General features: G+C 35.8%; 1 protein-coding gene across 1 annotated transcript; it reads left to right on the forward strand.

Annotated features, from left to right (window-relative positions):
* On the forward strand, positions 1-27270 carry CUNH1orf146 (chromosome unknown C1orf146 homolog). The gene is made up of 5 exons (XM_046462504.1): positions 1-69; positions 23499-23592; positions 25703-25871; positions 26274-26352; positions 27136-27270. The coding sequence occupies exons 1-5, from the start codon at positions 1-3 to the stop codon at positions 27268-27270; spliced, it is 546 nt and encodes a 181-aa protein (XP_046318460.1).
* Positions 27271-27577: the final 307 nt, after the last annotated feature.

Consider the following 27577-nt stretch of genomic DNA (forward strand, 5'->3'; position numbering starts at 1 on the left):
ATGGCTGAAAGTGGTGGGAAAGAAGAAATAAAATGGACGACTACAGTTATTATTAGCTCGTCTCTTAAGGTAAAGGGGCTCACTGAGCCATTAATCTTAAATTACACAATTGAAACTAATTTTCACATAAAACAATATTTTAAAAGATCCTTCATTTAAGTGTCCACAATTAGTTGTGGAGAGTACAAAGTACATAATAAACTATATGTATTTTAAATCTAAAGTATAAACTTCTTGCATTCATGTTCAACATCCTAAGTCTTTTAAGGCTGGAAATTTTCTCATGTTTTTTTCTCTCTAAGCTTGCTCTAATAGACATGTTAATATATCTAGAAACAGTAAGGCATGTACATATGTATATATATATATATACACCTAGATACTTACATCGATATATGTGTGTATGTATATATACATATACATGTTTGTGTGTGTATATGTGTATGTTTATATTTGTGTGTGTGTGTGTGTGTGTGTGTGTATATATATATATATATATATATATATATATATATGGATTTTTGAGAGAGAAATAACCAGAAATTGATCTTTATAGTCTTAGCAGCATTGGAAGGATGCTGTCTCTGTAGTTTTTTAGAGGAAGGGAATGGGAAGTTGAATACCTGAGGGGAGTCAGTCAGTTCACAGTCTTTTATATTCCCATCAATAATGTATGAGAATTCCAGTTGCTCCAAACTGAAAAATATTTTTCACTGGTTTTATAGCTGTTTTCTTTCAGCATATTGAAGATCTCATTTTATTGATTCTAGCTTCTGTTGTTAATAAGAGAACAGTCAGTTTAATGGTCACTCCTTTGAAAATTCCTGTCTTTCCTCTCTGGCTGCTTTTTACATTTTAGAATTCTATAGATTTAATGTGAAGATTAAAAAATCTTTTGAGGCTTCATGAATCTGTGAAATTATGTCACTTATTAGGTTTTCATTCATCATCTTTAATAATGCCTCTGTCCTATGCTTTCCCTCCTTCCACTCTGAACTTCTATTAGATCTGTGTTAGATCTTCTCATAATATCCTCCATGTATTTTGACCTCTCATATTTTCTGTTTTGGGGATATTATCATCAGTTCTATCTTCCATCGCAATAATTCTCTTTTTACTCCTCTTAAACTCAAACCTCCATTCAGGGATTTTGTTGTTGTTTATTTTGTTTTTCTTTTTTCGAATTGTAAAATATACATAGAGAAAATTCATAGAATATACAGAATCATTAAACACATTTATTATAAATAGAATACCCATGTAAGCTAATCAGGCCATGAAATAGAACATTACCAATTTCCCTTTCCTGTTAGGACTTTAATTAATTATATCAATGATCAAATACTAATTATATTAAATATTTATAACTTTTAATTACATAAAATGTTTATGACATAATTTTTCTATAACCATAATTTCCATATTTATTTAAATTTTAGTCACACAGTTAAATGGATTCAATACTAATATCTAGGCTTCATGCAAGAGACAGATCTAACACCTAACTTTATTAACGATGATTCATTATACAAGCATCATGCCCAGAAAAAACATTCTTTCCTGGAGGAGTCAAAAGTTATCAAGCACAACTTTTAAAAGTGTCCTCAAAAGCAGTGGAAGTCTGTGTTTTTGTTTGTTTGTTTTTTAAATATTTATTTTTTAGTTGTAGTTGGACACAATACCTTTATTTTATTTATTTATTTTTATGTGGTGCTGAGGATCAAACCCAGGGCCTCGCATGTGCTAGGTGAGTGCTCTACAGCTGAGTCACAACCCCAGCCCTGTCCTTTTTTAAATGCTTTTGTTAGTGCATTATAGTAATATATAATAGTGGGGTTCATTTTGACATAATCATACATACATGGAATTTAATTTACTTCATTTCAATCTTTTGTGCTTCCTCTTTCCCTTCTATTCTCCTTTCTACTGTTCCCCTTCCACTACTCTAGTGGTCTTCCTTCTATTTATTTATCATTTTTTTTAACTGGTCCTTCTTTATAGATCTATATAAGGGTGGAATTCACTGTGGCATATCCATATCTGTACTCAGCATAATTTTGTCAAATTCATCCCACATTTCTTCCCTTGTTCAGTTGCTCATCCCTCTGCCTCAATTTCCTTCTACTCCACTGATATTCCCTTTATCTTTGTGAGATCTACTGTCCCCTTTTTCTCCCTAGCTTCTGCATATGAGAGAAGATATTCAACCCTTGACTTTCTGCATGTGGCTTATTTCACTTAGCATGATGTTTTCCAGTTTCATTCATTTACTGGCAAATGCCATAATTTCATTCATGTTTATGGCTGGGTAAAACTCCAATTTGCATATATATCACATTTTCTTTAACCATTCATCTGCTGACAGGCACCTGGGCTGGTCCCATAGCATGGCTACTGTGAATTGTGCTGCTATGAATATTTATGTGGCTGCATCACTAGAGTATTCTGATTTTAGTTCTTTTGGATAAATACTGAGGAGTAGGATAACTGGGTCATATGGTGGTTCTATTCTAAGTCTTTTGAGGAATATGGATACTGCTTTCCAAAGTGGTTGTAATAATTTGCAGTCCCACCAGCAATGTATGAGTGTACCTTTCCCCTCACACCTAGCCAACATTTATTATTATTTGTGTTCTTCATGATTGCCCTTCTAACTGGAGAGAGATGGATCTCAATGTAGTTTTGATTTACATTTCCCTTATTGTCAGGGATGTTGAGCATTTTTTCATATATTTATTGACCATTTTTATTTCTTCTTTTGAAGTATCTATTTAGTTATTTTGCCTATTTATTTATTGGGTTACTTGTTTTGGTGTCAAGATTATTTTTTTTGTGTGTGTGTGTGTGTGTTCTTATACATTCTGTATATTAATCCCCTGCCAGAGGACTAACTTGCAAAGATTTTCTCCCATTCTGTAGGCTTTCTTCATGCTCTTAATTTTTTTTTAAATTTTTTATTGTTGGCTGTTCAAAACATTACATAGTTCTTGATATATCATATTCACACTTTGATTCAAGTGGGTTATGAGCTCCCATTTTTACTCCATATACAGATTGCAGAATCACATCAGTTACACATCCATTGATTTACATATTGCCATACTAGTGTCTGTTGTGTTCTGCTGCCTTTCCTATCCTCTACTATCCCCCCTCCCCTCCCCTCCCCTCTTCTCTCTCTGCCCCCTCTACTGACATTCATTTATCCCCCTTGTATTATTTTTCCCTTTCCCCTCACTTCCTCTTGTATGTATTTTTGTATAACTCTGAGGGTCTCCTTCCATTTCCATGCAATTTCCCTTCTCTTTCCCTTTCCCTCTCACCTCTCATCCCTGTTTAATGTTAATCTTCTTCTCATACTCTTCAACCCTACTCTGTTCTTAGTTACTCTCCTTATATCAAAGAAGACATTTGGCATTTGTTTTTTAGGGATTGGCTAGCTTCACTTAGCATAATCTGCTCTAATGCCATCCATTTCCCTGTAAATTCTATGATTTTGTCATTTTTTAATGCAGAGTAATACTCCATTGTGTATAAATGCCACATTTTTTTTATCCATTCATCTATTGAAGGGCATCTAGGTTGGTTCCACAGTCTTGCTATTGTGAATTGTGCTGCTATGAACATCCATGTAGCAGTGTCCCTGTAGCATGCTCTTTTTAGGTATTTAGGGAGTAGACCGAGAAGGGGAATAGCTGGGTCAAATGGTGGCTCCATTCCCAGCTTTCCAAGAAATCTCCATACTGCTTTCCAAATTGGCTGCACCAATTTGCAGTCCCACCAGCAATGTACAAGTGTACCCTTTTCCCCACATCCTCGCCAGCACTTGTTGTTGTTTGACTTCATAATGGCTGCCAATCTAACAGGAGTGAGATGGTATCTTAGGGTGGTTTTGATTTGCATTTCTCTGACTGCTAGAGATGGTGAGCATTTTTTCATGTACTTGTTGATTGATTGTATGTCCTCCTCTGAGAAGTGTCTGTTCAGGTCCTTGGCCCATTTGTTGATTGGGTTGTTTGTTCTCTTATTGTCTAATTTTTTGAGTTCTTTGTATACTCTGGATATTAGGGCTCTATCTGAAGTGTGAGGAGTAAAGATTTGTTCCCAGGATGTAGGCTCTCTATTTACCTCTCTTATTGTTTCTTTTGCTGAGAAAAAACTTTTTAGTTTGAGTAAGTCCCATTTGTTGATTCTAGTTATTAACTTTTGTGCTATGGGTGTCCTATTGAGGAATTTGGAGCCCGACCCCACAGTATGTAGATCGTAGCCAACTTTTTCTTCTATCAGACGGCATGTCTCTGATTTGATATCAAGCGCCTTGATCCATTTTGAATTCACTTTTGTGCATGGCGAGAGAAAGGGATTCAGTTTCATTTTGTTGCATATGGATTTCCAGTTTTCCCAGCACCATTTGTTGAAGATGCTATCCTTCCTCCATTGCATGCTTTTAGCCCCTTTATCAAATATAAGATAGTTGTAGTTTTGTGGATTGGTTTCTGTGTCCTCTATTCTGTACCATTGGTCCACCCGCCTGTTTTGGTACCAGTACCATGCTGTTTTTGTTACTATTGCTCTGTAGTATAGTTTGAAGTCTGGTATCGCTATACTGCCTGATTCACACTTCCTGCTTAGCATTGTTTTTGCTATTCTGGGTCGTTTATTTTTCCATATGAATTTCATGATTGCTTTCTCTATTTCTACAAGAAATGCCATTGGGATTTTGATTGGCATTGCGTTGAACCTGTAGAGAACTTTTGGTAATATCGCCATTTTGATGATGTTAGTTCTGCCTATCCATGAACAGGGTATATTTTTCCATCTTCTAAGATCTTCTTCTATTTCTCTCTTTAGGATTCTGTAGTTTTCATTGTATAAGTCTTTCACCTCTTTTGTTAGGTTGATTCCCAAGTATGCAGTGGTTGTCCTCATTTCCATTTCAGAGGATTTGTCGCTGATATGCAGGAATGCCTTTGATTTATGCGTGTTGATTTTATATCCTGCCACTTTGCTGAATTCATTTATTAGCTCTAATAGTTTCTTTGTAGACCCTTTTGGGTCTGCTAGGTATAGAATCATGTCATCTGCAAATAGTGATAATTTAAGTTCTTCTTTTCCTATTTTGATGCCTTTAATTTCTTTCATCTGTCTAATTGCTCTGGCCAGTGTTTCGAGAACTATGTTGAACAGAAGTGGTGAGAGAGGGCATCTCTGTCTTGTTCCAGATTTTAGAGGGAATGCCTTCAATTTTTCTCCATTCAGAATGATGCTAGCCTGAGGCTTAGCATAGATTGCTTTTACAATATTGAGGTATGTTCCTGTTATCCCTAGTTTTTCTAGAGTTTTGAACATAAAGGGATGCTGTACTTTGTCGAATGCTTTTTCCGCATCTATCGAGATGATCATATGGTTCTTATTTTTAAGTCTATTGATGTGGTGAATAACATTTATTGATTTCCGTATATTGAACCAGCCTTGCATCCCAGGGATGAATCCTACTTGATCATGGTGCACAATTTTTTTGATATGTTTTTGTATCCGATTCACCAGAATTTTATTGAGGATTTTTGCATCTAGGTTCATTAGATATATTGGTCTGTAGTTTTCTTTCTTTGAAGTGTCTTTGTCTGGTTTAGGTATCAGGGTGATGTTGGCCTCATAGAATGAATTTGGAAGTTCTCCCTCTTTTACTATTTCCTGAAGTAGCTTGAAAAGTATTGGTATTAGTTCCTCTTTAAAGGTTTTGTAAAACTCTGCTGTATACCCATCCGGTCCTGGGCTTTTCTTAGTTGGTAGTCTTTTGATGGTTTCTTCTATTTCCTCAATTGATATTGGTCTGTTTATGTTGTCTATATCCTCCTGACTCAATCTGGGCAGATCATATGACTTAAGAAATTTATCGATGCCTTCACTATCTTCTAATTTATTGGAGTATAAGGATTCAAAATAATTTTTGATTATCGTCTGTATATCTGAAGTGTCTGTTGTGATATTGCCTTTTTCATCCCGTATGCTAGTAATTTGAGTTCTCTCTCTTCTTCTCTTCGCTAGCATGGCTAAGGGTCTGTCGATTTTGTTTATTTTTTCAAAGAACCAACTTTTAGTTTTGTCAATTTTTTCAATTGTTTCTTTTGTTTCGATTTCATTAATTTCAGCTCTGATTTTAATTATTTCTTGCCTTCTACTTCTTTTGCTGTTGTTTTGCTCTTCTTTTTCTAGGATTTTGAGATGAAGTATGAGATCATTTATTTGTTGGTTTTTTTTTTTTTTTTAGGGAATGAACTCCAAGCAATGAATTTTCCTCTTAGAACTGCTTTCAATGTGTCCCATAGATTCCGATATGTTGTGTCTGTGTTTTCATTAATCTCTAAGAATTTTTTAATTTCCTCCTTGATGTCTTCTATAACCCATTGATCATTCAGTAACCTATTGTTCATTCTCCAAGTGATGTATTCTTTTTCCTTCCTTCTTTTATCGTTGATTTTCAGTTCCATTCCATTATGATCAGATAGGATGCATGGTATTATCTTTACTCCTTTATATTGTCTAAGAGTTGCCCTGTGACATAATATATGATCTATTTTTGAGAAGGATCCATGTGCTGCTGAGAAAAAAGTGTAACTGCTTGATGTTGGGTGGTATATTCTATATATGTCAATTAAGTCTAGGTTATTAATTGTGTTATTGAGTTCTATAGTTTCCTTATTCAGCTTTTGTTTGGAAGATCTGTCCAGTGGCGAGAGAGGTGTGTTGAAGTCTCCCATGATTATTGTATGGTGGTCTATTAGACTCTTGAACTTGAGAAGAGTTTGTTTGATGAACATAGCTGCACCATTGTTTGGGGCATATATATTTATGATTGTTATGTCTTGTTGGTGTATGGTTCCCTTAAGCAGTATGTAGTGTCCCTCTTTATCCCTTTTGATTAACTTTGGCTTGAAATCTATTTTATTTGATATGAGTATGGACACTCCTGCTTGTTTCCGAAGTCCATATGAGTGATATGATTTTTCCCAACCTTTCACCTTCAGCCTATGTATGTCTTTTCCTATCAAATGCGTCTTCTGTAGGCAGCATATTGTTGGGTCTTGTTTTGTGATCCATTCTACTAGCCTGTGTCTCTTGATTGGTGAGTTTAAGCCATTAACATTTAGGGTTATTATTGAGATATGGGTTGTTCTTCCAGCCATATTTGTTTATTTCTGTTACTAAACATGGTTTGTTTTCCTCTTTGATTATTTTTCCCCCCTTTACTGTCCTACCTCCCACTGTTGGTTTTCATTGTTATTTTCCATTTCCTCTTCCTGTAATGTTTTGCCAAGGATGTTTTGAAGAGATGGTTTTCTAGCTGCAAATTCTTTTAATTTTGTTTATCGTGGAAGGTTTTAATTTCATCTTCCATCCTGAAGCTTAATTTCGCTGGAAACACAATTCTTGGTTGGAACCCATTTTCTTTCAGTGTTTGAAATATGTTATTCCAGGATCTTCTAGCTTTCAAAGTCTGTGTTGAAAGATCAGCTGTTATCCTGATTGGCTTACCCCTAAATGTGATCTGCTTCCTTTCTCTTGTAGCTTTTAAAATTCTCTCCTTATTCTGTATGTTGGGCATCTTCATTATAATGTGTCTAGGTGTGGGTCTCTTATGATTTTGCACAGTCGGCGTCCTGTAGGCTTCTAGGATTTGGGATTCTGTCTCATTCTTCAAGTCTGGGAAGTTTTCTTGTATTATTTCATTGAATAGATTGCTCATTCCTTTGGTTTGAAACTCTGTCCCTTCCTGTATCCCAATGACTCTTAAATTTGGTCTCTTGATGTTATCCCATATTTCTTGGATGTTCTGCTCATGGTTTCTTAACAGTCTTGCTGAGCTGTCTATGTTCTTTTCCAGTTGAAATACTTTGTCTTCATTGTCTGATGTTCTATGTTCTAAGTGTTCTACTCTGCTGGTAGTATTCTCCATTGAGTTTTTAAGTTGGTTTATTGCTTCCTGCATTTCTAGGATTTCTGTTTGTTTGTTTTTTATAACCTCTATCTCCCTGTATAGTTGATCTTTTGCTTCTTGGATTTGTTTATGTAATTCATTGTTGAAGTGATCTTTCATTGTCTGATTTTGCTGTCTGATGTCTTCCTTGAGACTCCAGATCATCTGAAGCATGTATATCCTGAATTCTTTATCTGACATTCCATCTGCTGCAGCTATTACCTCTTCTAACGTTGAGTTGACCTGCATTGCTTGTGGTCCTTTCTTTCCTTGTCTCTTCATACTGTTCGCGTTCCTTTCTACTTGGTGAAACTGTTGTGCTATTGAATTTTCCCCCTATATATTTATATTGGTTTTGTATAGTTGCAAAGTCTCCCTCGCAGGCGCGGGCGGCGGCTCTGCCCCTCCTCCAATTGGGGCAATGTGCCTACCACGCCGGCAGGCCGCTGGGCCTGCTCTGCCGGTCGGTAGCAGGTCCGCCTACCTTGCAGGCGCGGGCGGCGGCTCTGTCCCTCTGTGGGCCGCTAGGCTTGTTCTGTCAGTGGTCGCAGTTCTGCCTACTTTGCAGGCGCAGGCAGCGGCACTGCCCCTCTGCAGGCCTCTGGGGCTGTTCTGCCAGTGGGTCGCAGGTCCGCCTACCTTGCAGGCGCGGGGGGGGGCGGCTCTGCCTCTCAGCAGGCCGCTGCTCCTCTTCTGCCGGTGGGTCGCAGGCCCGCCTACCTTGCAGGAGTGATTGGAAGCTCTGTCCCTCCGCGGGCCACTGGGCCTTTTCTATTGGTGGTCACAGTTCCGCCTACCTGGCAGGCGCGGGGGGTGGGGGGCGGCTCTGCCCCTCAGCAGGCCACTGGGCCTGCTCTGTGGGTGGTCACAGTTCCATCTACCTTGCCAGCGCAGGGGGAGGGGGCGGCTCTGCCTCTCAGCAGGCCGCTGCTCCTCTTCTGCCGGTGGGTCGCAGGCCCGCCTACCTTGCAGGAGTGATTGGAAGCTCTGTCCCTCCGCTGGCCTCTGGGCCTTTTCTGTCGGTGGTCACAGTTCCGTTAATTTTTTTTTAACTGTGATGAAACTTTTAAATTTGATGACATCCCATTTATTGATTCTTAATTTTTATTTCTTAATCTTATGTGTTGGAGAAACCTGTGTTTTCTTCTAGCAGTTAAAAAATTTCTAGTCTAATTCCTAGGTCTTTGATCCACTTTAATTTGACTTTTGTACAGAGTGAGGGATAGGGATTTAGTTTCATTCTTCTACATATGGATATCCATTTTTCCCAAAACCATTTGTTAAAAAGGCTATCTTTTCTCCAACATATATTTTTGGCACCTTTGTCAAGTATCAGATGACTGTAACTCTTTGGGTTTGTGTCTGTGTCTTCTATTATGTCTTGTATTCTATTCTGTTGGTCTTCATATCTATTTTGATACCAGTACCATGTAATTTATTGTACTATATAGCTCTTTATTATAATTTGAGGTTAGGTATTGTGGTCTTCATGCTCAATATTGCATTGGCTATCCTGGGTCTTTTATTTTTTCTAAATGAATTTCAGGACTTTTTTCCTAGTTCTGTGAAGATTGTCATTAGTATTTTGATGGGGATTGCATTGAATTTAGATAACACTAATGGTAATGTGGCCATTTTGACAATGTTAATTCTGCCTATTCAGGAACATGGGAGGTCTTTCCATCCTCTAAGGTCTTCAGTTTCTTTTTTTCAGTGTTCTGTAGTTTTCATTGTATAGGACTTCCACCTTCTTGGTTAGATTTACTCCCAAGGTTTTTTTTTTTAAGGTTATTATGAATGTGATAATTTTCCTGAATTCTTTCTCGGAAGATTTATTATTGGAATATGAGAAAGTGATCAATTTATGTATGTTGATCTTGTGCCTCCTACTTCACTAAATTTGTTTATAACCTTTAGAAGTCTCCTGGTGGAGTCTTTGTGTCTTCTAGATGTAGAATCATGTCATTAGCAACTGGAGATAATTTGGCTTTTTCTTTTCCCATTTGTATCCCTTTAATTTCCTTCTCTTGCCTGATTGCTCTGGCTAGAGTTTTGAGAACTACATTCAATAGGAGTGGTGAGAATGGACATCCTTGTCTTGTTTCTGATTTTAGAAGAAACGTTTTCAGTTTTTCTCCATTCAGTATGATTTGGCCTTGGATTTGTCACAATGTTGAGATAAGTTCCTTCTATCCCTGTTTCTCTAGTGTTTTAAATACGAATGGGTTCTGGACTTTGTCAAATGCTTTTTATGCATCTATTGAGATAATTATGTGATTCTTATCCTTAACTCTACTTACGTGGTATGTTACATTTATTGATTTGTGTATGTTGAACAAACTTTGCATTCCTGGAATGAACTCATTTGATGTACTGTCTTCTTCATGTGTTTTTGAATGTGGCTTGCCAATTTTTTTTAAGGATTTTTGTATCTGTGTCATTAGGGATAAAGTTTTCTTTTCTTGATGTGTGTTTATCTAGTTTTTGTATCAGGGTAATGCTGGCCTTATGAATTAATTTGGCAGTGTTCCCTCCTTTTCTAGTTTATGGAATAATTTGAAGGGGATGGCATTAATTTTGCTTTAAAGGTTTGGTGGAACTTGACTGAAAACCCTTTTGGTACTGGATTTTTCATTGTTGGAAAGATTTGTTTTTTGTACCAGGGATTGAACCCAAGGGGTGCTTACCAGTGAGCTTTATCCCCAGCCTTTTATTTTTTTATTTTGAGACAGTGTCACTATTTTAGTTAGTTTTTTTTTTTTTTTTTTTTTTTGCTATTGTGACTAAAAGACCCAACCAGAATACTTGTAGAGAAGGAAAAGTTTATTTTGGGCTCATGGTTTCAGAGGTCTCAGTCCACAGATAGCCAGTTCCATTTCTTGGGCTTGAGGTGAGGCCAGACATCATATTGGAAGCGTGTGGCCTAGGAATCAACTCACATGGTGATTAGGAAGCAGAGAGAGAGAGAGACTCCACTTGCCAGATACAAAATATACTCCGCAAAGTCATGCCCCCAATGCCCACCTCTTCTGGCCACATCTTGTCTGCCTTTAGTTACCACTCAGTTAATCCCATTGGGGATAAATTAACTGATTAAGTTAAGGTTCTCATAACCCAATCATTTCTTCTCTGAACCTTCTTGCATTGTCTCACAAGTGAGCTTCTGAGGAAGACCTCACATCCAAACAATAAGTCTTGCTAAGTTGCTTAGGGCCTCATTAAATTGGTGAGACTCCTGACTTAGACTCCTAAATCGCTGGAATTACTGGTATGTGCCACCACACCTGGCTTCTATTTTTAATGGAGGAACTCAATACTATAAACTTTCCTCTTAGAACTGCCTTAATACTTTCCAGTGATTTTGATATATTGTATCTCTTTTCTCATTTGTTTCTAAGATTTTTTTTATTTCTCTCTAATTTCTTCTGCTGTCCATTCATCATTCAAAAGAGTATTATTTAATCTCCAAATTTTAGAGTGCTTTCTGTTTTTTATCTCATCATTGATTTCTAATTTCATTCCATTATGATCTGATAGGATGCAAAGAATTATTTTTATTTTGTTTTTGTATTTTCTAAGATCTGCTTTGTGACCTAAAATATTATCTATTTTTTAGAGAAAGGTCCATGTGTCCCTGAGAAGAAAGTGAATTCAGTTGTCTTATTCAGTTGGCTTATTTGATTAATAGTATTTTTTTTGTTTTAAGGAGTCTTTACTTAGTTTATGTATGGATGACCTATGTAATGGTGAGAGAAGTGTGTTGAAATTATCTAATATTATTATATTGTGGTCTGTATGATTCTTTACATTGAGTAGGGTTTGTTTTATGTACATAGGTGCACTGTTGGTTAGGACATAAATATTTATAATAATTTTATCTTGGTGTTGGATGATTCCCTTGTCTGCTATGAAGTAACCATCTTTTCTCTTCTGATTAATTTTGACTTGAAGTCTACTTTATCAGTAGGAGAATAACTACCCTTGCTTGCTTTCATTTTTCATTTTTATTTGCATCATATTTTTTTTCCATTCATTTATGTTTAGTCTATGGATGTCTTTGCCTGTAAGGCAAGTCTCTTTGTTTTTTAATCCAATTTGCCAGTGTGTGTCTTTTGTTTGGATTGTTTAGCTCATTTACATTCATTGTTATTATAGAGAGATAATTTTCATTTCCTATGATTTTGATTTGTTTCTAATGCTTAATTTAAACTTGATTATCCTTTAATTAAATATTCTAGTGTGATTCATCTCTATGCTGGTTTTTATTTTTATTTTTTATTTCTTTTGCATGAAATGTTTCATTGAGTGTTTTGTAGTATAGGCTTAGTAGTTTTGAATTATTTTAGTTTATACTTATCCTGGAAGGTTTTTATTTTATATTCTGTTCAGAAGGATAGTTCTGCTGCTTATAACAATCTTGGTTGGCACCGTTTTCTTTCTGGCCTTGATATGTGTGTGTGTGTGTATATATATATATATATATATATATATGTATAATTTCAAATCCTCCTGCCTTTTAGGTTCTGAGTTGAAAAATCAGTTGAAATCTGAATTGGCTACCTCCAAATGTGACCTGCTATTTTTTTCTTGCAGCTTTAAAAATTCTGTCTTTAGTCTATATATTAGGCATTTTCTTTATAATGTGTCTTGGAGAGGATCTTTTTTGATCTTGACTATTTGGGGTTCTGTAGGTTCTTATAATTGGATTTCCATCTTGTTTCTGAGATTTGGAAGATTTTTCTTATATTATTTCATTGTGTATTCATTGGAGCCTTCTTCTATGCAAATGATTCTTAGATTTGGTGCCTTACTGTTATCCTAGATTTCTTAAATATTCTGATCATGGTCTCTTAACATCTTTTCTTTATTGTCAACTTTATTTTCAAAATTATGCACTTTGTCTTTAAGACTGAGAATCTATTTTCAAAATGATCTAATCTATTGGTGATATGTTTCATTGAATTTTGAATTTGATTTATTGAGTCTTTCATTTCTAAGGATTTCTGTTTGGCACTTTTTCAGAATCTCTTTATTGAAATGATCTTTCACCTCCTGTGTTTTCTAAGTTAATTATTTACATTTTCTTCTAGCTTATGGAAAATTTTCACTATGAACTTTCTAAATTTTCAATATTTCTTCCATTATGGTGTCAATGGGATCATTTGTTTGAAGTGTTTTGGGCCCTTTGGGTGGTTTGTTCCCCTGAATTTTCATACTGCTTTTGTTTCTATCCATCTGCTGGGATCTTTATTACTTCTACTTTTATGCAAGTAACTATTTGGTGACCTTCTTTCTCTTAAGAGTCCCAGGCAGGCTGGGGTTGTGACTCAGTGGTAGAGTGCTCGCCTCGCATGTGTGAGACCTGGGTTAGATCCTCAGTACCACATAAAAATAAATAAACAAAATAAAGATAAAAAAAATTCTCCCTTTAAAAAAAAAAAAAAAAGAGTCCCAGGCTAGGTGAATATCCAGGTATTGATACTTTCACTCAATGTGTGTCCTCTACTGTTCTGAGTAACAGTACTTTTTTTTTTTGGTACCAGGGATTGAACTCAGGAATTCGACCACTGGGCCACATTTCTAGTCCTTTTATTTTATTTTATTTAGAGACAGGGATTCACTGAGTTGCTTAGTGCCTCACCATTGCTGAGGCTGGCTTTGAACTCATGATCCTCCTGCCTCAGCCTCCGAGTTGCTGGGATTACAGGCATGCGCCACCACACCTGGCTTGTGCCACCACACCGGGCTTGTGCCACCACACCTGGCTAACAGTACCACTTTAATAGAAGACTTTAAACCCTATTTTAAAAATTTTTTATTTGTACACAATGCATTTATTTTGTTTATTTTTTTTTTATGTGGTGCTGAGGATCAAACCCAGGGCTTTGCACGTGCTAGGCAAGTGCTCTACCATTCGCTGAGCCACAATCCCAGCCCCGCTGAGCCACAATCCCAGCCCCTAAACCCTATTTACTACAATAATTTTAGAGCAAAACCTCATATTAATCAGCATTAGAAATAACAAAAACTTTTTTATAATACTCTCCACATTTCCTCTAATCCAGGTATAAAATTGCAGTAATGGTCTTATTTTTATGAATGCTCTAACATGCTCCCCTGTAGAAATGCAGAAGTTTCTTTCTTTTTTTAATGCTAAAGTGATTATTTGTCTTTGCACAAAAGAAATATCAGATGTTCTTTGGATTTGATTCAGATGATGAAATGTCTTCTGTGTTCTCAGTAGATGTATCCAACTCAGAAGTAGCCGCGGAGGACATTCAAGAACTCCCAGGGGCCATCAATTATTGATATATTTATATTAAATCTACTTTATTTAATATTGCTCTCAATTTGTTGATTTTGTTCTTTATTTCTGTTTTGTTCTTGCATTCTTTTTGCCTTTTGTAGTTTTAGCCTGAGAATATCATCCCATTTTTCTTTCCTTTCTTAGCATAATAGTACTACTTCTTCTACTGGTTACTGTAAAATTTGCATTACACACTTATAACTAACATGAATCTACTTTCAAATAACACTATACTGTTTCATAGACAGTGTGAGTAGTTCAGGTAGGTATGATATAGATATATTTTATTATTTTACAATAATAAAATAATCCTCCTGTTCCTTGTATCATTGTTGTGATTCACTTTACTTATAAACATACATATATACACACTCATACATAAGATATATACCACTAAGTTAAGCTCTATCAGTGGACTGGTATACTTATTAAGTTAAAGTGTTCCTAATCCAATCATTTCACCTCTAAACTTTCTTATATTGTCTCACAAATGAGCTTTTGGGGGACACATCATATCTAAACCATGACCTATGAGTCTTAAATTTGGTCTTAATGTTGTCCCAGAGAAGTTGTTCATTCTATTCATAGTTTCTTATTTTTCCTACTCATCTTACCTTGTCTTCAAGCCCTGATATTCTTTCTGCTGGATCTAGTCTATTGGTGAGATTTTCAACTGAGCTTTTTATTTGATGTATTAAGCTTATCATTCCAAAGATTTCTGTTTGGTTCTTTTTCAGGATCTTTATAAAAATGCTCTTTCATATTCTGCATTGTCTTCCTTAATTCATTTGGTTGTTTATTTGTATCTTTTTTGAGTTCATTGATTGCTTCAACAATCATTTAAAAAAATTCTTTGGTATTTCATCCATTTTGTTACCCGTGGATTCATTTATTGGGGAGTTTTGAACTTTTGGAGGCATCATGTTGCCTTGTTTTTCTCTTATTTCTCATCTGTGTTGAGATTGTGCATCTGTTGAGATGCAGCCTTCTCTTTATAGTGTACCTTGGAACATCGATTTGTTGTGTAGTGTTGAGATTAATTTCATTTGGATTTTGTATTGTGGTTTCCCTGTAGCTTCTTAGGCTATTCTTATTATGTTTCGATGACTCTGTGTGTACTCTGTTGGAACCTGGTGGTGGGGGGGCGGGCACCTACTTTCTCTGTTGGACTTGTGTAAGTGGGGACCCTCTGCTAGTTCAGGTAGGTATGATGTAGATAGTTGAATATGTGAGGTATACACCCCATATTACTCCTCCTGACTTGTTTGCACTTTATAATCTGAGAAGGTTTGGGAGTGACCTGTACTAGGCTCCTCATGGGTGAGGTGTTTCTGGGGGTGGAGGTAAGGTGAATATTCAGTAGTCAATCTTTAGGCTCTCCTCACATTTGGGGCTGGGTCATCATCAGGGTGATTTTGCCTCCACTATTTAGGTTTATGGGTGCATCAAGGGTTGAGTAGGATTAGGTCTTAGATGGGGTAAGGTACAATTTCTCTCAACTGGGTTGGAGGTATATCTTAGCATCAAAGCACCCACTCAACATTTTCAAAGTGCTGGGTTCAAGCCCTAGCACTACTTTGAGAGGAGAAAATAACCACCAGTGATAGCAAGAACTTAAAAAGAAAACCAGATATCATCATAAAATAAAAACATGTTGAAAATAACTTCTACAACTCCACTAGCCAAAGAGAAGATAGGCATTAATGAACGTAAAATTAATATAAAGGTACATTATAATGGGTAGAAAGAGTAAGAAATGATGAGAGAAAGAAAAAAGATAATGGAATAAAAATGAGAAAGGAGAGAAAAATCTAGAGTTTAAAAAATACGTAAAATTAGATAATAGTATAAAATAGGGAAAACTAACTAGAATGACAGAATAAAGAATGATTCTTCCTTGCCAAGAATTTTAAATGGAGACAGTTTTGTTTTTGTTTTGTTTTTTTTTGCTTTTTTTGTATAAAGGATTGAACTCAGGGGCACTCGACCCACTGAGCCATATCACCAGCCCTATTTTGTATTTTATTTAGAGACAGGCCCCCCTGTGTGGCTTAGCACCTCACTCTCGCTGAGGCTGACTTTGGCCTCAGGATTCTCTTGTCTCAACCTCCTGAGACACTGGGATTACAGGCGTGCGCCACTGTGCTTGGCAAGACAGTTCTTTTAGAAGTCTCTAACTTTGGAATCTACCAGGTATCTAGGGGTTGTAGATTATAGGTGCAGTCCAGTGTGTTGGTTCTTAGTCCCAGCCTAAACAGGTCAGACCAATTAGGACATCTGTAGGCTGAACCCTGCCCCTCTTTTTCCACCAGCACAGACTAAGGCAAAGTTGTCCTAAGCAGGGCCTGTGGCCTCTGTCTTTTGCATCCAGGGCCAGTGGCTCAGTATCAATCTGAGTTGCTGGCCAAACCCTCTCACCCACCAAGCCTGTGGACCAATCCAGATTGCGCATCTCTGTTCCCAAGATCCTCAGTCATGTGCTTGGGGTTGTGGCAAATGACCAAATTGTGGTGGCTATTCTCTGAATACCTCTGTGCATGAGGGAAGCTACCAAGCCAGTGGGTTTTGAACTAAGGTAGAGAGCCCTAAGCAGTCTGCCACACCCACCTGTACCTCTCCCAGACCCAGCCCCCTTGCAAATCCACACACAGCTGTCTTGCTACTTGTCACAGAGGTCAATCTGCCAATTTTTTTTTTTTTAAAGAGAGAGAGAGAGAGAGAATTTTTTAAAATTTATTTTTTAGTTTTCAGCGGACACGACATCTTTATTTGTATGTGGTGCTGAGGATCGAACCACATATCCCATTGCTAAATCCCATCAGTGGATTTATGTCTCTTTGACTTTCTTGGAATGGACACCCACTAAGCCAGTGAAGAGAAGAGGCTGTTGAGTCTTGGGAGATTTAAGAAATGCAGTGGTTTGGGATCTCCCATGCAGTAAGCTCAGATCATGGAACTCTTCTTAAGGTGGCTCCCTATTACAGCACTATCCAAATCTGCTGGGAAGTGCAGGGAACCTCTTTTCCCACACTAGTTCATGATTGTGATCTGCTCAGACTGTGTAATTTGCTTGTTGGAAAACTCTGCCCCCTAAAGTTTGCTAAGAGTCTGTTTCAGCCTGTCAAGGGGGTGCTTCTTCTCCCTACTGAGCTATATGGCACTCAGTGTTTATGCGTTCCATTTCTCTTATTATTTTTCTTATTATTCTGAAAACCAGTATTTTCTGGGTTTTACCTGGTTACTGTCTCCCTAGAGTTGTACTTCAGTGCTTTTCTGTGGCCCCACTATATTAACATGTGACAGCACACCTTGTGTTTTGATTCAGTCTCTTGGAACACTAGGTAAAATTCTGAGTTCCTCTAATCTTCTTTCTCTCCTTCAGTTTTTTCCCCATGTTTTTTGTTGTGCATTATAATGATATATAATGGGATTCATTGTTTACATCTCTATACAAGCACATGATATAGCAATACAATTTGGACAGTATTGTTCTTCAGTATTTCCCCTTTCTCTCTACTCCTACATCAGTCTTCATGCTCAATATTGCATTGGCTATCTTGGGTCTTTTATTCTTCCAAATGTGATTGTTTTCCTGAAGGGTAGTAACATTAGTTTTGGAGCCTCGAACCACTGTTTGGGGACATGCGGGCCTGGCTGCTTGGAGAAAGATCAGATCCGTTTACACACTATGGGTGACTGCTTTTTGTTCTCCCATCCCAGGGAAAATACACACATTCTGAGGTGGCTGTGTCCTCTGGCTCCCTTTCCTTTACTGGTCTCTCTTCACTTTTCATGAGATTCTCCCACCTGTGCCAATGCCTTTCTTTTCCTTTTTCCCCTTTAGCTTCCACATATGAGAGAAAACGCTTGACGTTCTGAATTTGGCTTATTTCGCTTAACATAATATTCTCAAGTTCAATCCATTTTCCTGTAAATGTCATAATTTTATTCTTCTTTATGACTGAACAAAACTTCATTGTGTATGTATACCACATTTTCTTCATCCGTTCATTCATTGACAGATACCTACACTGACTCAATAGTTCGGCTGTTGTGAATTGTGCTTGCTATAAACATGAGTATACTCTTGTTCACTTTTGAAGGGTAATTTCTTAAATACAGAATTTAGATCAGTGTTTTTTTCACCAGTTTAAACATCTCACACCAATCTCTTGCAGCTCTAGCTTGTGAGGGATAATCATGTAATTTTTATCTTTGCTCCTCTTACAGTCAGCTGGTTTCTTTCCAGAATTTTTTCAACAGTTGTGCCTAAGTATATGATGTGCCTAAGTATACCTTTTTGGAATTTTTCTTGCTTAATGTTCCTTGAGCTTCCTGGATATATGATTATATGATTTGGTGTCTGACATTAATTTGAGGAAATTATCAGTTATTGCTTCATTTTTTTTAGTGCCTTTCACTTTATTTTTCTCTTTCTGATAGTCCCATATGCATGTTACACTTTTTATAGTTAGTCCCTGGATATGCCCCCTACCCTCAGCTGCTTTTTGATCTCTTTGCTTTTCAGTTTTGGGGGTTCCTATTGATTTTTTTCCTATTCACGTTCACTCTACTAATAAGCCCATCAAAGAAAGTCTTAATTTCTGTTTTTAGATTGTTCCTGTTTCTTATTAAGTACCTAGAATATTGAAGTTTTGTTAATATTATAAAGTCCAATATACTGTCTTCCACCAATGTTTTCAATCTACATATATGGGGAAAATTTAATTTGTGGTAATCTGTTTTATATTTAATCTCTGCACTGACTTTTCATAATATGTTATTAGCTGATTCTGTTGGGTTTTCAAGGTAGTTAGTGAAAATTTGTAATTAATGAGAATTTCTGATAGCTATCTCTTATTTTTATTTTTGCTGTGACCAGAGCAACCAAAACAATTTCTCATTTTAATGGGAATATCTCCAGTGTTTTATTATACATGATGTTACCAATTGTCAAAAAATATTCATCTCAGCTTAATTTATGCTGTCTTTCCTCTTAATCAGAAATAAGTGCATTATTTTTAAAATACATGCTTAGTGTTATCTGTTGATAAGAACCTAAATAACTATCTTTGCATTTCTTAATTAAAGTACCTGGTAATTGTGGATTTTTCTTCTATTCTTTTGAAATTTGGTTTGCTATTTTTTTTATCATTATTTACCAAAGATTGATGATCTATAGTTTTCTTTTTAATGTTATTTTCATAGGAATTAGGATAGTTTTCCTCCTCACTGCTATTCCAAATTCCTTGTGTGCCTAACAGTTTATGTAGTTTGGAAATTATTTGTACTTGAAGTTATTAAAGGATTTTCCTGGGCTATGGATATAATTCAGTGATAGACCACTGACCTATCACAAACAAGGTCCTGTGTTGGATTCCCAATGTTAAAAAAAGGGGGGAGGAGGAATTGGGTTCTTACTCAATTTCTGTGTTCATAATCTTTTAAAAAATGTGGGTTTTTCCTCTACTAGGTTTTTATACTTTATTCTGAGTATATAAGTTATAATTTTACAAATACTCATTTAATAAGAGCTGTTAAATTTATTAAGCTGAACTTAATAATGAAATTTGCCATTTCTGTGAAATTTTCATATTGGCCTTCTTTTAATTCTATTGTGAACTACTAGTTATTAAGTGCCCTTTTTCGTATCTGTTTAAATTTATATTTACTTTCATATGAGTAGATTTTCTAGATGTAATACTAGTTTTTTAAAATATATTTTTTAAATAATTTTATTTACTTTTTTTTTTTTAATGTGGTGCTGAGTATGGAACCCAGTGCCTCACCTGTGCTAGGCAAGCACTCTCTCAGCTATAGCCCCAGCTCCTAATACTAGTTTTAAAGGACATTAATGCCGCAGTCTGGCTGGGCACAATTCAGGAGCCACTTGTCAAAAGAAACGAACTTTATTTTTAAAACACACGCACCACACAGCTCTTCAGGAATTCCCTCAGAGCCCAACTGCCACCACCGACTTCCCACAAGCCTCTCAACCTCCCCCATTCCTCCTGCTTTTGAAGCCTATTGGCTGGGTTGCGTGGGCGGAGCCAAAAAAGTCCCCCAATGAGCAGCTCTGTGGTCTGAAAGGGCAGGGAAACAGCCCAATGAGCATCACCCCAGAGGAGCCAATCAGTTGGTAGCTAGAAGTTTGCTGGGGCCGCTGTGAGCCAATCGTCAGCTGGCAGCTGGAAGTTTGCTGGGGCCCCTTCGGCTGTGGCTCTCAACACATTAATAGATATTATATATTCAGGAAGGATTATTGTACGGATTTTATTTGGAATACTGGTATAAACAAAGTTGAACAAGGTTTTTTTTTTTTTTCTGTACTCCTCTTCAGAGGCTTTAATATGTTTAAACGTATTGTGAAACCCCCCCAAAGGAGACAAAATAATATTTCGTGTTAATTTTATGACTAAGGAATATTTTTTGGGACTATTTCATGGGATTAATAATCTGTGAAACATATTTTAGAAAATCTAATCTTAACTTCCCATTTATTTTGAAGAATCTACTGTATTTTTTTTTCCAGTAATGGGCTTGAAACTGGAGTCTAGCACATGCTAGGCAAATGTTCTACCACTGAGTTACATGCCCAGCCCAATATATCAGCTCTTAAACTTATTTCTCTCAATTCATTACTTCTTAATTTTACCTTTCTTATTTCCTTTTTATTATCACTTTTAGTTGGCCCCCCAGTAAGATATGATTCAAATTCTTCAGCATAGCATATATGGGGTCCTCATAATCTGCCTGAAGTTATTCTTAACACTGTTGCCAATAACTGATTCATGTGTACCTTTCATACTCATCAGTTAAGAATCATACTTTCAAGTCTTCATTCCTTTTCCTGTTATTCTATCTATGCTCTTCTCACCTTTAAAATTTTTTTAAAAAATCTTATCTGTAAATGGACACAATATCTTTATTTTATTTTATTCATTTTATGTGGTGCTGAGGATCAAACCCAGTGAGGCAAGTGCTTTACCACTGAGCTACAGCCCCAGACCTGTCTGATTATTTTTTATTGTGTTGGAATTTTTATTTGAAAGATTGTAGAAGCAATTGGAGGCCTAAAGTAATATTGGATTTCTCTAGAGAAGTCTTAATTCTGTGAGAGAATGAACCACTAATTCCCTATTTGCCAGGTTAAACAGAATTTGAATTTCAGATGAGTAATGCATTTAATGTAGGTTTGTCTGAAATATTGCATGAGTTATATCTACACTAAAAATTACATAATTATTTATAATTCAAATTTAACTGGATGTTTTGCATTTTTTTTAAGAGAGAAAGAGAATTTTTTTTAATATTTATTTTTTAGTTCTCAGTGGACACAACATCTTTCTTTGTATGTGGCGCTGAGGATCAAACCCGGATTGCACGCATGCCAGGCGAGCGCTCTACCACTTGAGCCACATCCCCAGCCCAATATTTTGCATTTTTATTTGCTAAATCTGGCAACCCTAGCCATCAGTTGCTTATTGTATATGATGAATTAACTTTATCTCCTATGCATGTAGAATGGCATTAGTTATGGGAGAATTAAAAAAAAATAGTCACTCAAATAGTTTTCTTTGTTCTATAAAGAAGAAAGAGAAAACTGATAGAGAAGACTGATTGAGAAATGTTGCTCTAGGGAATGCTTCTGGAAGGTACTTGGGAGTACTAGTAATTCAGTATCATCTTAATATAATTTCTGGGATTGAAATGGTTTGAAGTTAGGCTTCATTCCCAGTGAGAGATGCTCTACTTTTGTCAAAAACTTCATTTAGCTTTTCTTCTGCCTCTTTCTGAATTGTCAGATGCCCTCAGGGAAGATGTGGCCTAAATGCTAGGGTTATATCTTTGAATTTTTGTATAGAACTTCACCTTATAGGTTTTAACTATCCTGCTAGCTCTCTGATGCATTCAAGCAGATTTTTTTAATTGTCCAGTTTTTCAAGTTGCCTTCAGCAGGAGAGTTGACCTAAATTACTTAATCTGCCATTGCTGAAAGCAATGTACAGTTTTAAAACCTCAGAAGAAAGGGCCATAGTTGAACTGTAGGTCAGGATATAAGTAGCACAAAAAATACTCTCTTAGGAAGGAAGAGAAGCATATATTTTATACTTAATTTTAGACTGTGTGCTTAAAATATACATGTTCTGAAGGAAAATGTAAAATTAATCTAAGATATTTTTATCCATTTGGAGACTCACAAGCTTGAGTTTTAACCAGTTAGGAAACACTATTAACCACTAGGATTTTAAAATAAATAAATGAATATATATATTTATATAAATATATATATATTTTGTAGATGGACACAGTACCTTTATTTTATTTATTTTTATGTGGTGCTGAGGATTGAACCCCATGCCTCACACGTGCTGGGCAAGCAATCTACCACTGAGCTACAACCCCAGCCCTAACTGCTAGGATTTTAGTTATTTTGGTTAACATGATCTAATTTCTTGGTAGAATGGGAATGAGGTAACTTTTTTTTTTTAATGATAAAGTTTTTTTTTTGTGTGTGTGTGTGTGGTTGTAGATGGATAGCATGCCTTTATTTTATTTATTTTTAATGTGACACTGAGGATCAAACCCAGTGCCACACGTGTGCAAGGCAAGTGCTCTGCCACTGAACTACAGCCCCAGTCCTGAATTGAGGTAATTTTGAAATAGTATTTAAGCCAGAAGATAGTAATGCTGTCTTCATATGTTTTCTGACTCGCCTTCTTAAAGAGTACATTAAAATAACTAACACAAACTGATGAATTGGAGAATTGGTTGTCTCCTGTGCGGTCATCTATGTTTCTGGTATTTTGTGGTTTTGTCAACCATTTAAGAAATACATTATCATCCATTTTCCAGAGTTATACATTAATACATGTCATAATTCATTTCCAAGTAGCCTTTTTTTAAGTTTTCATTTCTGTGATTGTCATGGGTTAGTTCTTCAATATTGTTGTTAATTTCTGCTCCCAAATAACAAACGTATCTATAGTACATTAACTCATTTCCAAACATACAATCATTGTTTAAGTAGGATTAAATATTTCTGTTCTTAAAAGTGTTTTTCTCCATAGAGAACAGATTTTCTCTTTTGATGAACAAATCTTTACAAGTGACATTATAAAATAAAGTATTAAACTTTAAATTTTTTTTCATTAACTATAATAAAAGTATTGTAAGCATATCTTTAAGTTTGTATTTCTAAAAATTCTTTTAAAGACCTATGAAATTGCAACTGCCCTAGAAAATCAAAGCCACAAGATTCGGTATTCAGATACAGTGGAAAATGGATCAATCATATTTTCTCTTTCTGGTATAGTATATTTGCTAACTGCCTTGATATAAATTCTAATAATTTTTGCAAGTCAGTAGTCATGTGATAGTTAACATATTACCTTTAGGGAGAGGTGAATGTGTTAAACTGTTGTTGCTGCAAAGAAGCACAGATGGTCAATTACAGAATACATTCCTTTTTAGGTTACAGTTGTTAAAACTGAAGCAAGGGGGCTGGGGTGGTGGCTCAGTGGTAGAGTGCTCACCTAGTGTGGGTGAGGCATTGGGTTTGATCGTCAGCACCACATAAAAATTAAAATAAAGGCATTGTGTCTACCTATAACTAAAGAAATATTTTTTTAAAAAAAGAACCAAGAGGGCTGGGGATGTATGTGGCTCAAGCGGTAACGCGCTCGCTTGGCATGCGCAGGGCGCTGGGTTTGATTCTCAGCACCACATAAAAATAAAATAAAGATGTTGTGTCCACCGAAAACTGAAAAATAAAAAATAAATATTAAAAAAATTCTCTCTTTCTCCTCTCTCTTTAAAAAAAAAAAGAACGAAGAGAGTCTGATGGAGGATGGGAAAAAATACTCACCTTGGAACTAAGATGAAAATAGAAATGCTACTCTCCCAATAATCAATCGATAATATTAAAGTATGAACTGTATTGACAAGAGGCCGACATGCATCAATGGTCAAAATCTGAATGCAAAACCAAAATGAGATATTTTGTCATGATTTTGTATGAGAATTTACTCAATAGGTTATAAGTAAATATTAAAGAATTGTATGGGGACAAATAAATATTCCTGAAATCTTAAAACTGTACAACCATGAGTCATGGGCAAAGTACAGGAATTAGGATAAAAGGTTGGAGAGATGGGAAGGGGCAGCTTCACCTGTGCTTGAGAAATAACAGAAGTGATTAAAGAGATGGAGATAAAGGATTTTATCAAGAAGGCTGTAAACAGACCTTTACTATAGCAGAGGTTTTGGAAAACTGGTGCTTTCAAAAGCTCTTAAAAATAAGACCTCCAGGCTGAAAGTGTTCGAGTCTCAAATTCATTTCTCCTGATTGAATAGTCTCCTCCAGGTAGAAGTAAAGTGTTTTTGGTGACATACTATATGTTCTTGCCCTTTGTATACATTATTTAATCCTTTTGACAGGACTAACAAAGGGTTATTATTCTGATGTTACAGAGGAGGAAATATATATTCAGAGGTTATATAAGTTTGCTCAAGCTCATCCAGTTTTTATATAATCATGAAGTCATTTCCACAGATTGTCGTTACCACATCTTTTAAAGAACAATAATTCAATCAAGTTATCCCCCTAGGATTATTCTTATGTGCCTCATACTATTTCAGAGATCCAAGATATCTGTTGAGTATATTAATTTATATAAGTACTTAAGCTCTGGTAGAAAGGTTTCTCCAACAAGAAATGATTGAATATTTGCTTAAGACTACCCTTTCTTTAGTTGATTTCTAGCTTTTAAAAGTCACAGGGAGGGCTGGGGTTGTGGCTCAGAGGTGGCATACTTGCCTGGCATGTGTGAGGTACTAGGTTCGATTCTCAGCACTGCATAGAAATAAATAAAGTAGAAGTCTATCAACAACTTAAAAAAAAAAAATCTTAAAAATAAATAAATAATTAAATAAAAGTCAGAAGAGATTCTGAATTGCCGAACACATGAAGGTGCCTGGAAAGTGGTGGGCCCAGAGAGGACAGTGAAATTCCATGAGACCTCATCTGAGACACTTTGTTGTGTGTCTTTTCCATCTGGCTGCTTACCTGTATCTTTTGGAATGTACTTTCTAATAAGCCATTTAAAAAAAGTTTTTTTTAAGTAACATAAAGGATTAACTTTTAAAATACAGTCAAGCTTTTAACTAAAATTAGGCATTACCCTCATATGGATAGTGCCTTATCTGGAAAACACTACTATGCAAATTATTATTTTACTAGAGTACTTCAAAGAACTACCTAAATCATTTTTGTTAAGAATTGTTATAAAAAAAAAAGAATTGTTATAATTTCTACTCCTTATGAGTTTAGGGTCTGGATATTTTGTTATAGCTATTTTTGATTTTGTTGAGTTTACAAATTTTGCTCTATATGACAAATTGACTTTTACCTTTCCTAGGAGTTGCATTTTTATTAATGGACGCTAAAGAATGCATTATGTCAGCTGAAGAAATATTTATAAACAAAATTGAGAAGTTTATTAATATTCACAAAAATAGTTTTTTGGTTTTGTTTGCTGCCCTCCATGGGCCTGAAGAATGGAAACTGATGTTCAGGATTCAGCAGAGGTATGAAAAACAGCACTACCGGGTTTTTTTTTTTTTTTTGCTTTTTTTCCTTTTTCTTTTTTACACGGTATTGTTTACTTCAGTTAGCAATTCTTAAAGGGAGGCCTGAGTTTTGTTTTGCTACCAGATAAACTTTATGGGCTCTTTTTGGGAAAGACTTATGGGCTTTGGGAAGGACTTCTGGGCTTCTTCTGCAAGACTAAACCAAAAGTGAGCCCTTTTTAAATTAAGTTAAATTCTGGGTATATTGCCACTTCAAATCCCGTGGCATTAGTTGGAAATAAACACATAATGAATAAACACTTTACAATTGAGATTCATGTCCTCTTTACACCTGTTTAAGGGAGCAAATGCCAGTAAGTTATGATCTCTGTAAAGTACCAATTTTTTTTTTTTTTTCAGATTCCTGGGAAGTAACTTACGGATACTTCCAGTACACAACACAGCAAATGCTATTAGTCTTATGTGCACTATTGCCAAGGTAAGTCACATGGGAAAGAAGACATGTTTACATACAAATACTAGTATACTTTTAGGTTTTTAACTTCAAATTACATGCCCTTTTAAGCAGGATTGACAACTACTCAGCTTCTGTTTACTCAGAGAATTTGCTATTTCATGCTTAAAGCTCTTTCCCAAGCCTGAACTCAGCTTCTCCTCATCTTTTGTGGTAGCTACTATCCATTTGTGAATGTTTGGACCAAAAGAACATTTAGCTGTATATGTATCATCTTCCTTCAAACTTTGAAATATATATACTGCCTAGATTGCAGTCATGAATTGAATACAAACATTGTTTTATGGAATGTTCTCCATAGTTGCCCACTTTCTTTTCGTATGTGTACCCAGATACACAGAACTCCCTTAGGCAAAGTTAGGTCTTCCTTTTTTTTTCTTTTAAATATATTTTTTTAGTTGTTGATAGGTCTTTATTTTATTTATATGTAGTGCTGAGAATCAAACCCAGTGCCTTCACATGCCAGGCAAGTGCACTACCACTGAGCTCCAGCCCCAGCCCAGGTCTTCCTTAGTCTTAAATTTAGAATGTATCCCCTATCCTATTCTGCTTTTCAGCTATATTTGAAATTTGCTGAAGATGGAAGTCAGGTGTTTTTCGTATTACTCTAATAACACATGTATTTTTTAAATTATAGGTGATTCAGAGATACTTGCTGAATGAATTACATTTAGGTATTTTTTTATGTGACTGAAAAAGATAGCTGGGCTTCTGTAAGTAATGCTGCATGTTTATATCTTCTTCCAGACTACCTCCAAACCATACATAGATAGCATCTGCTATAGAATGATAACAACTAAAGCTTACATCATAGAACAAAGTCCTGTTTGGAAAATGCTTCAAAAGATAAAACTGGGTGGAGATGCAATTAACCCGAATTAAAGTACCAATTGTAAGCATCATTTTGGAAGACTATCACAAAAATTTTACCTGTTAAATTCTAATGTTGAAATATATTCTTTAAAGATGTTTATATTGATTTAAAATAATAACATGTATACAATTAAAAGTAATTTTACTTTAGGAGTTTTGTTGAATGATTCCTTTAATTAATGTATAGAAAGTCATTGGTACATACTTATAAAACTTATGGGGCTGGGTCAGTGGTAGAGCACTTTCCTACCATGTACAAGGCCTTGGGTTGAACTACAAAACAAAAACAAAACCCATGCAATTTCTTAATAATACA

The sequence above is a fragment of the Marmota monax genome, unplaced genomic scaffold (assembly GCF_021218885.2).
Source record: "Marmota monax isolate L192 unplaced genomic scaffold, Marmota_monax_Labrador192_F-V1.1 WCK01_AAM20220418_F8-fsc00070, whole genome shotgun sequence".
Classification (NCBI taxonomy): Eukaryota; Metazoa; Chordata; class Mammalia; order Rodentia; family Sciuridae; genus Marmota; species Marmota monax.

What these genes read in the sequence shown, in the direction of transcription:
- CUNH1orf146 (XM_046462504.1), top strand. Translation starts at nt 1, where the DNA reads ATGGCTGAAAGTGGTGGGAAAGAAGAAATAAAATGGACGACTACAGTT. An exon ending in TTATTAGCTCGTCTCTTAAG is followed by an intron (nt 70 to 23,498) that starts GTAAAGGGGCTC and finishes ATTCTTTTAAAG; the next exon opens with ACCTATGAAATTGCAACTGC. An exon ending in TTATGTGCACTATTGCCAAG is followed by an intron (nt 26,353 to 27,135) that starts GTAAGTCACATG and finishes ATCTTCTTCCAG; the next exon opens with ACTACCTCCAAACCATACAT.